The 14,566-nt window shown below is 41.3% G+C and overlaps 1 protein-coding gene across 1 annotated transcript; it reads left to right on the top strand.

The window, feature by feature from the left end:
- The first annotated feature begins 2,230 nt into the window (after positions 1-2,230).
- On the top strand, positions 2,231-9,206 carry LOC124013230 (zinc finger protein 330-like). Its single transcript, XM_046327482.1, has 10 exons — positions 2,231-2,645; positions 3,055-3,200; positions 3,330-3,349; positions 3,726-3,796; positions 4,011-4,087; positions 4,578-4,704; positions 4,870-4,974; positions 5,242-5,288; positions 8,167-8,284; positions 8,613-9,206. Exons 2-10 carry the CDS (start codon positions 3,081-3,083, stop codon positions 8,891-8,893), a joined length of 966 nt encoding a protein of 321 aa, XP_046183438.1. The 5' UTR covers positions 2,231-2,645; positions 3,055-3,080; the 3' UTR covers positions 8,894-9,206.
- The last annotated feature ends 5,360 nt before the right edge of the window (positions 9,207-14,566 follow it).

Raw genomic sequence — 14,566 nt, forward strand, 5'->3', positions numbered from 1 at the left:
TGTTCTAGCGGGGGAGAGATGTCTCACACTCCAACGCCACCCACCTTCAGCCCAACGACAATAACACGTACTCCGTGACAAGCCGACAGATGTGCTGCTAGGGTTGGGGTTTGGGAGAGAGGGATGAGAGAGAGAGAAAGAGGTAGTATGAGAGTTCTCAACCAACCCAGGGAAAGAAAGAAACAAATTGGATTTGTTGGAAAAGAGGGAGAAAGGGTTCTTTATAGAAAGAAACATAGAAAGATGGAAGAGGACTGGCCACCCCTCGGAGCCTGGTTCCGCTCTACTTTTCTTCCTCTGTTCCTGCCTTTTCTGGTGAGTTTTTCCTAGCCACTGTGCTTCTACATCTGCATTGCTTGCTCTTTGGGGTTCTAGGCTTAGTATCTGTACAGGAACTTTGTGACAACTGTTGATGTAAAAAGGACTTCATAAAACGAATTTGATTGATTGAGATAGAGAAAGAGAGTCCTCAATCAAGAAATTGGGTTTGAGAAAATACAAGCTAGGAGAAAAATTAAGGCAGAGAGGGGTGGAGGGAGAGACAGAAGACTGAAAGAATGAGCAAAACGGCCAATTTCACACAGAGACAGAGGATAGAAAAACAGAGTGACAGTTGGAAAGCGGGGAGAGGTGAGAGCAAGTGTAACAGTATAACTTTAGACCATCCCCTCGCCCATACCCGGGCTCGAACCAGGGACCCTCTGCACACATCAACAACAGTCATCCACGAAGCATCGTTACCCATCGCTCCACAAAAGCCGCGGCCCTTGCAGAGCAAGGGGAACCACTACTTCAAGGTCTCAGAGCAAGTGACGTCACCGATTGAAATGCTATTTAACGCGCACCACCGCTAACTAGCTAGCCGTTTCACATCCGTTACACGAGGAGAGAGAGGAGCAAAACAAACTGCCCAGTTTCGAGACTCACACATCCACACAGCACAGGCTGAGATGACAGTTTGCTCACTCAGCACCAGAGGGACTGGCGGCATCCCAAATAGCATCCTATTCCCTACATAGTGTACTACCTTTGAACAGAACCCTATGGGCCATGGTGCACTATACAGGGAATAGGCTGCCATTTGGCATGGAGAGAAACTGAAACCCTCGTTTCCAATATATAATGTCTCTTCATGGTCTCTGGTTTGAAGCGATTACTAAACATTCTACTATCTTAGTCCATCTGTATTAATGGAGAGAGGAAAATAGAGGAAAGGCGAGTAGGCAACACACCAGCACTACTGAAGAGGTTCATATTGGTCTTTAAAATGTTGATGGAACGTTGCTCTAACATTTCTGTTTATCTGTATCCGAGAAGAGAGGAAAATAGAGGAAAGGCAGGCAACCCACCTAGAGCAACTGACCTAGAGGTCAATATTGATCTTCAAGGCATTGATAGAATAATCTCTTGGTCGCTCGAAACAGGGTTGAGGGGGTTGTGCGGGTGATTGTGATTTTGATACATGCTTAAGTGAATTGTGAAGGCCAGTGGTAGGCGGCTCAAACCATAGGAACCAATCGTAGAGTGTGTAAAGTTCTGGTTTAAATGAAACAGACAGAATTCCCAACTCACAATTACTCAAATCCAATTTTATTTGCGAGACCTCTCCCGTGCATATACAAAGATGTTCCTTTTATAACATTCTCTTATTAACATACATACACACTAACAGGAGGTTAGCTATCCTATCTACTTCTCTTCAGTTGATCACTACCCAACTGACAGTTCCATTCCCCAGTTCCAAACTGGGAGGGGTCCTCTCTGTCCTATCTTATCTCCCCAGAGTTCTAGTCGGGTCGGTTCAAACAAGTTAATTAAGGATTCTCTTTACTTTCTTTCAACACACACATACATTCCTCTCTTCCCCTGTCCAACCTATTTGGACTTATGTTTATCATCTTTCATTACCCCTTGTCTATGCTACATAATCTCTAATCCCTAATGATTAAGTTTCCGGGTAGAGTTATTTAATCATTTATCTTCAACCGTTATAAATTATGTTAACAGGAGGCTGGTGGGAGGAGCTATAGGAAGATAGGCTCACTGTAATGGCTGGAATGGAATGAGTCAAACATGTGGTTTCCATATGTGTGATGTGTTTGATACCATCCATTTTATTCCAGCCATAACAATGAGCCCGCCCTCCTATAGCTCCTCCCACCAGCCTCCGCTGATTGATAAGGCTAAAGAAACCTCCAAGATCTCAAGCATGTGTGATGAAAAGAATGGTTTACTGCCTTTCTTCTGGGGCATTGTGAACCCATTCACCGTAGTTCACGTTACAGAAAGAAACATTGCAAAGGCTTCTTTGGTAAAGCCCAATTAATTTTAACAATATTCATGGGTCATGGTGGCAGGTGACTGAAGTGCCTTCAGAATACAATATAAATAAAAAACGTATGTATTTTTGAACTAGCGTTGATAATAACAGCCTTAATTGGCCAAACCATGATGTTATATACAATTCATACTTTGATATAACATTTCATTGAGCGCAAGGGAAATTCATGTACAATAGAAATATAGGAACTCACATCGGAACGAAAAGGCGAATCACAATTCAGGCGAGAATACTCAGTCGGACTAAATATCCGTTCTGTAACTTCCGTTTTCATCTGAGCAAGCTGTGGATTGCAACATTCCTGGTAAGTCTTTCTTTACATTTTGGGTTATAATGTGTTAAAAAATATATTAACAGCACATGTCGGTTAAGGCTTTTATATGTTAATTATACAATTACATTCTATTACATGTCGTTGCTGCATCTGGTATTTCCATGAAGTCAAGCTAGTTAGCGCGTGTTTGAACCGTGTTGCTCAGCAGATAGATATGATAGATAAGCAGATAGATATGAAAAAAGCAGTTATTTAGCTATTTTTTTCACGTAGATACCTAGTTAACTAGCTAATACAGTTTTACAACATTTATATTTTCGTAAGGACCCAGACTAATGGTGTGTTAGGTCTGTCAAGATGTGATGCCACATCTTGACTGAGCTGGCTTGGTTGGTTGGTTAGTTGTAGCTATGGTTTGCTAATCCCTAGATGCCTTCAGGTAAAGCCAGCTACTGAAACTGAAAGATGCCGAAAAAGAAGACTGGTGCACGCAAGAAGGCAGAGAACCGCAAGGAACGGGAGAAACAGACTCGAGCCAACAAGGGCTTTGTTGACGTTGCAAAGTCCCCTTGCAATTCAGCAATGGTATGGAATTATATACATGTTCTCATCACAATATGAAATGGATAGCTAACAATGACTGTAAATCATGATTATTTCCCTAGTACTTACTGTAGTCCTCATACTTACTGTAGTCCTCATCTGGTGTTGCAGGAATGTGACAAATGCCAGAGGTAAGACATCTTCAATCAATATTTTTTACATTCATCTTAATGGGTAACTTAACTAGCTAACATTGGGGTTCCCGAGTGGCGAAGCGGCCTAAGGCACTGCATCTCACTACTACAGGCCCTGGTTCAATTCCAGACTGTATCACAACCAGACGTGATTGGGAGGCCCATTGGCCCAGCTTCGTTAGGGTTTGGCCGGGGTGGGCCGTCATTGTAAATAAGAATTTGTTCTTAACTGAGTTGCCTAGTTAAATAAAGGTTAAATTGTGTGAACCCATTCAACTATTTGAACAAGATTCCTTATTTCTTTATTAGCAACTATAATCTACAGGTGATGGAGGCTTTGACACTTTGTTCCCCTGTTTCAATGACACCCAAGACGGCAGAAGAACAGAGCTTTCTGCTACTTCTGTGCAAACGTTCAGAAGCTGCCCCAGTGCGGTCAATGTGGTGAGTCTAAGATAAATTGTGACGCATGGCATGTTTCTGATTTTAAAATCCCTTGAGCTCTTTGAGGCCAACTTAATTCAAAACAACTTGATTTATCCCCTCAAGTGGCAAAGAAATATATTGCACAATGTTACATGTAAGATATTTGTATAGGAGTGCAAGAACCATGTATTATGTTGTGGTGAATTACTGTCTTCCTGTATTCCAACTAAAGGCAAAACCAAATGCATGAAGTCATCAGACTGTGTCATCAAGCACCCAGGGATCCACGCTACGGGAATGGGCATGGTGGTAAGAAATGAGAGCCGTTTGAAGAACTTTATTGAGATGGGAGTAATAAATACTCAGTAGTAATCATTAATGCACACCATAGCAAAATGTTTCACAATGGAAAACAAGTGTTTCTTATCGGTCAAATTCGGGTAGTCCCCGATAGTCTGCCTCCTTTGGTTTCTAGTGAATATGACCATGGGGTGTATTCATTATGCTGATTCTGTTGCAAAACGTTCTGCAATTGTAACCATTTACTCCAAATGAAAAATGTTTTGTTTCTATTGCACAAATTGAAGGTAGTTCCCTCAACGTTTTGTTTGCTCTGTTTGCTTCCGTTTGGTTCTTTAATGGCAAATGGTTTCCGTTGCAAGACGTAATGAGTACACCCCTGGTGAAGACCTACATCTATTTAACATTGTGATATGTGCCCAGATTGTCCACAGTCATGAGTTTATCATTGGATGTCTTTGTGATATGTGTAATGTGAGATGCTGTCTCTGTCCACAAGGGGGCCGTGTGTGACTTCTGTGAGGCCTGGGTGTGCCACGGGAGAAAGTGCCTCAGTACCCACGCTTGCACATGTCCTCTCATGGATGCCGACTGTATCGAGTGTGAACGCTGTGTATGGGACCATGGTAACTTATGCCATTTTATAATATTATCCAACCTGCCTGGTCTGCAAAACTAAACAAGGCCTATAATTTGCTTTTTTTTATGTCAATACATGCACCCAAATGCTGGTTGCCATCCACCTTGTGTCCCTTTTGTAATCATTCCCCCTTTTTTCCTATCTGACACAGGGGGAAGGGTATACCGTTGCTCCTTCTGCCACAACTTCCTGTGTGAGGATGACCAGTTTGAGCACCAAGCCAGTTGCCAAGTCCTGGAGGCGGAGACTTACAAATGTGAGCAATTGGGGTGTCTTTCTCACCTGTCAAACATCCACATTGTGTTGGCTCATGAGAAATCAAGAGGTTTCAACACTATAACCTGTTGACGTTTAGCCTCAGGGCAGACTTTGGCAGCCATGAGGAACACCATGTAACATATAGAAAAGTAGGCATTCTGCCAGTTGACAGTTTAGAGAAAGGTTAACTCCTAGCTATAGTGATTTTAAATAAACATTTTCATGTGTTAATATATACTGTGTTTTCCCCCCATGTTCATTTCAGGTGCTTCCTGCAACAGATTAGGACAACACTCCTGCCTGCGTTGCAAGGTAATGGAGATCCAAGTATTCATACCCCTTGGATTTCTTCCCCCAAAATGTTCTGATTTAGTATGGATTTTGTTGACTTTTTTTTTTTATCTAGTCAGTATACTCTGTCAGTGGAATAATTATTCTAACTTTAAAAAAAATAAAAGATTAATACAACTGAGAAGTATCCTAAATTAACTCAGGAGTAACATTTGGCTTAACAAATCACACAATATGTTACATGGACTCCCTCTGTGTGAAATAATAGGGGTTGACATGGTTTTTGAATGACTAACCCCTCTGTTCCCCATACATAAAACATCTGTAAGGGTCCCTCAGTCAAATTTCAAACACAGATTCAACTACAAAGACCAAGGATCTTTTCAAAAGCCTCATAAAGGGCAGTGATTGGTAGATGGGTAACAATAACAAATCAGACTTTGGATGTCTCTAAGAATGGTCAAGTTAATAATTATGCTGTGGATTATGTATTAAACCACTCAGACACATCAAAGATGCAGTCATTTGTCTGAACTGAGCTGCAGGAAAGGAATGAAACTGCTGAGGGATGTTACCATGAGGCCGTTGGTGATTCAAAACAGTTTCAGTTGAATGGCTGTGATGGAAGCACTGAGGATGGATCAACATAGTAATGACTCCACAATAATGAACTAAACGGCAGAGTGAAAAGAAGAATACAAATATACAGAATAAAAATATTTACAAGACGTGCATATTGTATGCAGCAAGGCACTAAAGTAAAACTGAAGAAAAAAAGGCCAAGGAATTCACTTTTTGGCCTAAATGCTGCAATGCCTTGTGTTTGGCGTGCTATCCGATACAACACATCACTGAGTAACTGCCTCTTTATTTTCAAGCATGGTGGTGGCTGCATCATGGTATGGGTATGCTTGACATCGGCAAATACCAGGGAGGTTTTCACGATGAAAAGAAACTGGATGATTAAAGCTTGATGGTGAGTTGATCATTTGAATCAGCTGTTGAGTGCTAAAAACGAAATGTCCGCCCCTGGGGGTCCCCAGGACCAGGATTGAGAACCACTGATCTAAGAACAGACAAAATCCTGGCGGAATACCTGGTTCGGTCTGCTTTACAAGAGACTCTGGGAGACAAATCCATCTTTCAGCAGGACAATAACTTACAACACAAGGCAAAATCTTCAATGGAGTTGCTTACCAAGAAGACAGTGAATGTTCCTGAGTGGCCAAGTTACAGTTTTGACTTAAATCTGCTGAAAATTTATGACAAGACTTGAAAATTGTTGTCTAGCCATGATCCCCAAAATATTGACCGAGCTCGAGGAATTATGAAAATAATAATGGGCTAACATTGGACAATCCAGGTGTGTAAATCTCTTATATACTTACCCAAGAAGACACCCAGCTGTAATTGCTGCCAAAGGTGATTTTAACATGTATTGACTTGGGGAGCTGGATACTTAAGCAACAACTATCATTTCTATTCATCTTAAATGTTAGACATTTGGTTGTTGAGAAAAATATACAATATTTTTTTAAATCCCACTTTGTAACACAATAAAATGGGAAGAAATCCAAGTGCTATGAACACTTAAGGCATTAAATCAACACAATGTGTTATGTTGTAAACAATTGTCTCTCTCCCACTGTTCCTCATACCAGTTTGTTTGTTACCGATGTTGCCTCTCTGTACACATTGACCGAGAGATGTACATTTGAGGCATTTAGCAGACGCTCTTCTCCAGAGTGACTTGAGCCGTCGGTTTACTACATGATTTTTTGGCCCTGGTTTTAGCTGTCCCAGAAAACTTTTTGAGATCGGAGACAAAATCCCCATGTTGTTGCCTACTCGTAGATGTCACCGACGCTCATTTAATGTGAGTAGGTCAGAGTCACAATCTGAGGGCTACCGATCCCATATTTGATTGTTATCGGCACCAAATCTGCAACGTTCTTGTACTGTGAGATGTACCACGACCAGTTTTGAGAACGGCGATCAGCAATAGCCCAATGAGAGCTAGCCAAGGAAGAAGACCAAGATCTTCGCATCACCCAGAATGTGCACTTGCTCGAGCCGGAGCGATAACTACTATTAGTATGGGTTTGCACTTGCATTTAACCCCAAGCCCAAATGTAAAATTGTTACAGCTCTGAAGTTCACACCCAAGTTATTCAGTCCAAAATGTATTGGCAAGATATTTCAACACTGTAGGGCAAGTGTGTATGTCTGACTGAACTTATGAGGCTGCTTTGAGCCACAGCTCGTTGTAGCTAGCTACGTTAACAATCTATTCACATTGTTTTGGCGAGACGGGGTGGTATGGAGATTCCTCCCGGCCAAGTGAAGAATCTTAGTGTGTCGACACCCGTCTCTGCCAGATGGTTCACTATAGGAAATACGGTTGTTTAATGCTCGAGGCTCAACATTGCTAGGATTTTTGAAAGTCTTGTCGTGTACGCCTGGCATTAGTGAGTGCATTCGTCTTAAGGTAACTAGGTGAGATAATCAGTCCTAGAGCAGCTATCAGCAGTCGGTGCTCGTAAGAAAATGCAAGTGTTAGTGCAAGAAAGGCAAGGCAAGGGTGTTGGTTCAGGGGGATATGTGTAGTTTCCCAGTTGCATTGTTAAATTAGTCTATTTTTCCGGTAAATAAGTACCCGTTTACCAGGCTTCTGAAGTGGAATACAGCTACAACTAGAGGTTACTTTTTTTCAGCAGGTTTGGAGAATTAGGTTAAGGTTAGGAAAAGGGTTAGGGTTAGCTCAAATAAAAATGTTCTCCTAATCTGCTATGAAAAGTCACTTCCAGTCATGGCTGAATACATTTCCTGGATATGACACATGACTGTAACCTATAGCGACAAGGCCCATTTGGGTTGAACTGTGTCTCTCCCTCCCCAGGCCTGTTTCTGTGACGACCATGTGAAGAGTAAGGTGTTCAAACAGGACAAGGGTAAAAATCCTCCCTGCCCCAAGTGTGGCCATGAGACCCAGGAGACTAAGGACCTCAGCATGTCCAGTGAGTCTGCCATCTAACATCTAATCAGTGCTTAAGTCAGTCATGGATTAAAACTCTTCAGTCATTAAGAGGAAAACTGAGTACTGATGGCAGTGCAGTTGTATGTATAATGTAATATCATAATTTTAGTTGTTGTTTGAGTCATTTTTGCATCATTACAAATCACTCGTTTTCATACACTTCTCTTGTAGCAGATGTCAGATCTTAAACCTCAAATGTATCCCGCCACATTCAACGCCTTTTAATTGTTGTATATATATGCACTCCCTGGATGGGGATTAGTACTCAACTCTCAGCTCATGTCTGTATTCCTGTATTCACCCTGCAGCCCGTACGACAAAGTTTGGCCGACAGAGTGGTGCTGACGAGGATAGCTACGGCTATGGAGGTTATGGAGCCTCTGGCTACGACTCCTACTGGAAGAACGTGTCATCGTCCGGAGGAGGGGAGGGGGACCAGGAGGACGATGGCGGAGATGACGATGATGATGATGACGATGAGGAGGAAGATGAGGAGGAGGAGGATGATGATGAGGAGGAAAAAGAGGTAGCTGACTCTCTGGCCGGTCTTAAAATTGAAGGGACCCCCGTGATCGAAGCAGTTCCCTAGACGGAGGTTGGTTCCCATCACATCTCCACCTCTCCGCTTCCCAAAGAAGAGGACTAGATGTATACAAGGAGTGTGTGCAATGCATTACAGTACACAGTAATAAGCTGTTTAAAGTGATAGTTCATCACCATATGTGTACTGCTTGATTGTTTCTGTATTTGGACATTAAGAAGACGGTCAACTTCTGTATGGCTCCTGCCTAACATTGGTGAAATATCCTTTTTAAGTTTTAGGCTAAAATAATGTAAGTTAACAGTGACTTGTATTCATGGATGCCAAGGGAAATATTTGACCAATAAAACATTTAAAATAATATTTATCTTTCGTCTCAGGGTTTTCAAAATGTTCCGTCAATTCCAAAGGGGCTGGAATCTCACCAGAGAAATCATCAGAGCGAGGGAAACAGCAGCCTTCTGTCTCCGTATGTGTAGCCCATGTATCTGATGCCGTCTGGACCAAAAGAGTGTGACATGTTGTTAGCGTAGCATTTGATTGATTGATGCTAAGCAAGCTTTTGGCCTCCCTTGATATATATATTTTTTTAAATTAGTGTTTGCTGCGCTCAACGGTGGATTGTCCTGGTGCAGAAAAATGCCCTCCAAAGGAGGCCAGTTTGGATTTGGCTTCATACCAATCAAATCACTTTCTAAGAAAAACAGTTTTCACAAAAACATGTCTGTTTCTGGTCTGCTTGTGTTGATGGCCTGCAGTAACTAGCTTACAAAATCCTCCCTTTCTTAAGCCATGGATTTGGACTTAATTTTCTGTACAGGCCAATGATTATGATCTAACAATAAATGAATGTTGTGCCACTGACCTGAGATGTAGGCTCATGTTAACTAGCTGGCTAACTCCGTTGGTTTGTTAGGCTAGCAAGCTTTTTAGCTAGGTAGCCTATTACAACAAAAACTAAAAGTGTACTGTATGACAAAGCCATAGACCATTCTGCCAACATGAAAAAGATGAGGATGACATTGGTGTTCTACAAGTGGGTGAGTCCATGTTTAGTTTTACTTGCGCACACAGACAGAAAACAGGACAGCCACATAATATTTTGCAACATTGATTGCACCAAATTGTTTTTGGTGTCTTTTTAAGTTGGTTTTCAGCGTATGGACAGACTTCTTCCCATTTTAGCAACCATTGAGTCTATATGATTTGACCATGGAAGCTTATTTAGAGTTACACCTAGCATTTTTTTTGTCTCCTCAGCTAGCTCAATAGCGACATTATTCAATAGATCTAAATGAGGTTTATGTTTGAGTGAGGGATTTGTCCTAAAAATGATGCTTTTAGTTTTTGAGATATTTAGCGCAAGCCTATTTCTAGATACCCATTCTAAAACTGACTGGAGCTGTATGTTATGTGTCTCAGTTGTTTATTTTACTGTTGCAACCGCCATGTATACTGTTGAGTCGTCAGCGTACCTAGACACATAGGCTTTGTTCATAGTCAGTAGGTCATTTGTAAAAACTGAAAACAATTTCCTTAGCCAGCTTCCCTGTGGTACACCACATTCAACGGAATTTGCATGAGAGAGGCTTCTGTTAACGAAAACCCTTTGTTCTATTAGAAAGTTAACTCTTAATCCATAACCTAAGTTTATTCAGCAATATGTTATGATCAGTAACATTAATCTTTTGTATGGTCATTAGCAAGAGTACAGTGCCTTCAGATCATATTCATACCCTTTGACTTATTCCGCGTATCGTTACTAGTCTGAATTCAAAATTGATTAAATGTTTTGTTTTTTCCTAACCCATCTACACACACCCAATAATGAAATTTTAGCAAAGGTATTGAAATGAAAATACAGAGCTCTCATTTACATAAGTATTCACATCCCTGAATCAATACTTTGTAGAAGGACCTTTGGCGGCAATTACAGAGTCATTTAGGGTATGTCTGTATCAGCTTTATACATCTAGATTTGGGGATTTTTTTCACATTCTTCCTTTCAGATTTTCTCATGCTCTTAAGTTTGCCATTCATCTAACTTCAAATATTTATACAGATTTTCAATGAGACTCTATTCTGGGCTTTGGCTGGGCCGCTCAATGACTCACATTCTTGTTCTGAAGCAATTCAAGTGTTGCTTTGGCTGTATACTTGGTCGTTGTCCTGTTGGAACATAAATCTTCACCCAGTCTAAGGTAATTTGCACTCTGAAGAAGATTTGCATATATTTTGCCTCACCAGTGTTTATCTTTCACATGCCTCTAGGCAGGCTGCCATATTATTATTTTTTCTCTGGGTGGCTTCCGTCTGGCCACTCCCATAAAGCCCAGATTGGTGAAGTGTTGTCGAGACTATTGTCAGTCTGGCAGGTTCTCCCATCTCAGCTAAGGAACTCTGTAGTTCTGTCAGTGGTCATTGGATTCTTGATCACCTCCTTGTTCAAGTTTCTTCTTTCCCAGTTGCTCAGTTTGGTCAGATGGCCAGCTCTCGGCAGAGTCCGGGTAGTTCCATATTTTTTTCAGTTCCCCAATGATGCTCTTGGAAACTTTCAGTACTTTACAAACGCCATACTTTTTAAAACTATGTGTGGATAGTGCAAAAACAATGTCATACCTTAATTCTGCCATCTTTATGCACGTTCACCATTGCTACCTATCTCTAGTTATGGTATTGTTTCATTAAATAAGTTCCAGCTACCTGGCTATTGGATAATTCCCTCCTAAACACTAGAGCCTAGACTCAACCAGATCAAGCGTTAACCGGCGATAGTGGACTCCCGCATGTAATATTCATGTGTCAACATACTGAATTGCAATTGGATGCATTCTATGTGAGGTAATTTTCAGTTGATCATGGCAGGAGATGCGTGAACATGCCAGTTATAACTAGCTTAATAAAGAGCGATGTTGAAAAAGATCCTAGCTGATGTTTTTAGGTGGTGTTAAAGGTGTAACTGCTCTCAGCTGTCAATCGGTGAATAGCTGCTTTGATCATTGTCACAAAGCCACAACGTCCCACTTGGGTTTGAAGTTCAGAATGATAAAGTGTATGCCATATATACATAATGATGTTCAATTGAAAATTGTTAAAGGGGCAGTGCAGTTAAAAACATTAATTTACAGTTTTTTTTATGATATTTCCACACAGAGGTTGAAAATAAATGCCTGGAATTTCAGCATGTTCAGATAGGACAACTTTTGGTCCACATCATGACGTCACAATGTGATCTGATTATAATAGACCAATGACATGTTCATCTGGGTAAGGAAGATGGTCTATAGAGCCCACCCATCAGCCAATCAGGGCTGTGTATGTAAATATCTTAATATGTTTCCTAATGCCCACACAATCAGACTGAGCATTTCAAAGGCCGAAGGAGGCTAAGGGAAATAAATTATAAAAAATCAATGTTGGGTTATTTTTCATTTATTAGACATATAGTGATGATTTTAAAGTACATTTACAAAGACTCCATAGGGGCTTTCTATTGAACTAATCCAGGTGTAGATTACATCTCACATTCCAGTGTTCAGGGATTTTTGTATGAGATTGCCATTGACTGCACGGACTTGCATTAAGAGCAATGTCCACTTTAGGTGTAATGCTAATAGCCGCTTGTGGATTTGACAGCTCCACCTCCGACACCGCCATGCGGATCTGATTGAATAGAAACTCCACTCCTCATAAGGCCTGGCTGCTTTGACCCAAGCTGCAAGTGATGTTCCTGATTGATTCGTTGGCAATGTAGCTTCACCACACAACCTTGACACAACCACTGAAAAGAAAAACAAAGAAACACGAACATTTCAAATCAAATTGTTTTGGTCACATGCGCCAAATACAACAGGTGTAGTAGACCTTACCGTGAAATTATTTCTTACAAGCCCTTACCAACAATGCAGTTCAAGAAATAGAGTTAAAAGATTTACTAAATAAACTAAAGTAACAAAATAACAATACAGAGGCTATATACGAGGGGTACAGGTTAGTCGAGGTAATTTGTACATGTAGGTAAGAGTAAAGTGATGCATAGATAATAAACAGCGAGTAGCAGCAGAGTAAAATCAAATGTTTTTTTTTGTGAGTGTTTGCAAGTAAATTATTCAGGACTAGGAGGACTGCTGCAGGTTGCTCTATATGTGCACCTCACGAGACAGTTGGATTATATTTTTTGTTTAACACAACAATCATGACTTGTTTCAGAAGGAAGTTATTGAAAACGTTACTAAAACGTATGCAATTGTGACCTATTAACAAACCAAGCTTATAATTCGAGCTGTGTCCCATTAATCAGTCTAGCAATCAGTACAGTCACCCCGTATAACAGAATGTGAAGAAATGTAGGCATATAGTATTTGTAGTATTGGTTTATCATCTCCAACAGGATTCTATAAGACGCTCACAACAACATGTGTAGCCACGGACACTGAGTGACGTCAAACCAACATTAGGAGCGATGTCTGATTAACAGTTTTCTGTGACTACATGGGGACCTTCCTCTCTAGCCCCATCCTGTATCATCAACCTGTCTCTTCAATATGAGTACAGCATGAGGTACTTTGTCCTGCTATTCCAAAACCACCAACAATTGCTAAATCAGAGTAAGATTGGTTCAAAAAATATTTATGTAAAAAAATATATATATTTTAACGAAGAACAACTGCAAGAAATGTAATTAAATTAAATGGAAGGGAAAAATATCAAAACATCCTGCATCCTCGTATAAAACATATAGCCCTGGTCTATGATGTGCTTCTCTCTATACATTAACTCTTTAAAGCTATGGTGGATGGCATCTAAAACATAATATCATTTTCCCTATTGGTGAAACAAATGCTGTCACACAGAACTAGGACAGGGCTGTCATGTTTTGTATGAGAATGGCTTACCCAGGTCCCTACCAAACCCTGAACAAATGTTGCAAGCACATAGTTTACAAATATCCTTGCTTTGTCTATTTTGGATGACCTGCCAGCCCTCCCCTGGCACCCTGGTGGAATGCAGGTGGGGATCTTCAGTGGGTCCTCCTGATGGGCAAGCAGGACATTCCGGAAGAGTGGTATGGGGATGAGGGAGGTCTGGGGTACTGGACATCGGCCTTGGGATGAAGCTGTCTGAGCTACTGCCGTTGGCCAGGGATATGGTCACGTTCATGGTGCCATCAGTTCACCTCCAGTGGTGTCGGGTTACATACTGAGTGCTGCTGGGCCACTATCCATCAGGTCACCTCCAGTGGTGTCAGGTTACATACTGAGTGCTGGTGGGCCACTATCCATCAGTTCACCTCCAGTGGTGTCGGGTTACATACTGAGTGCTGCTGGGCCACTATCCATCAGGTCACCTCCAGTGGTGTCAGGTTACATACTGAGTGCTGGTGGGCCACTATCCATCAGTTCACCTCCAGTGGTGTCGGGTTACATACTGAGTGCTGGTGGGCCACTGTCCATCAGTTCACCTCCCGTGGTGTCGGGTTACATACTGAGTGCTGCTGGGCCACTATCCATCAGTTCTCTTCCAGTAGTGTCAGGTTACATACTGAGAGCTGTTGGGCCACTATCCACCACCTTGGCATATAAGAGAATGGAGTTTAACATTGTAGACACGATTACAGGATATTATTTTTGTCTGAGAGTTACAAAGCAATAATATAACAACTTGCAAGCTTGTATGAAATTCACACAATGTTAAAATACAATAGCTAAAGAATGTATGTAT

Source organism: Oncorhynchus gorbuscha, linkage group LG24 (genome assembly GCF_021184085.1).
Source record: "Oncorhynchus gorbuscha isolate QuinsamMale2020 ecotype Even-year linkage group LG24, OgorEven_v1.0, whole genome shotgun sequence".
Taxonomy (NCBI): domain Eukaryota; kingdom Metazoa; phylum Chordata; class Actinopteri; order Salmoniformes; family Salmonidae; genus Oncorhynchus; species Oncorhynchus gorbuscha.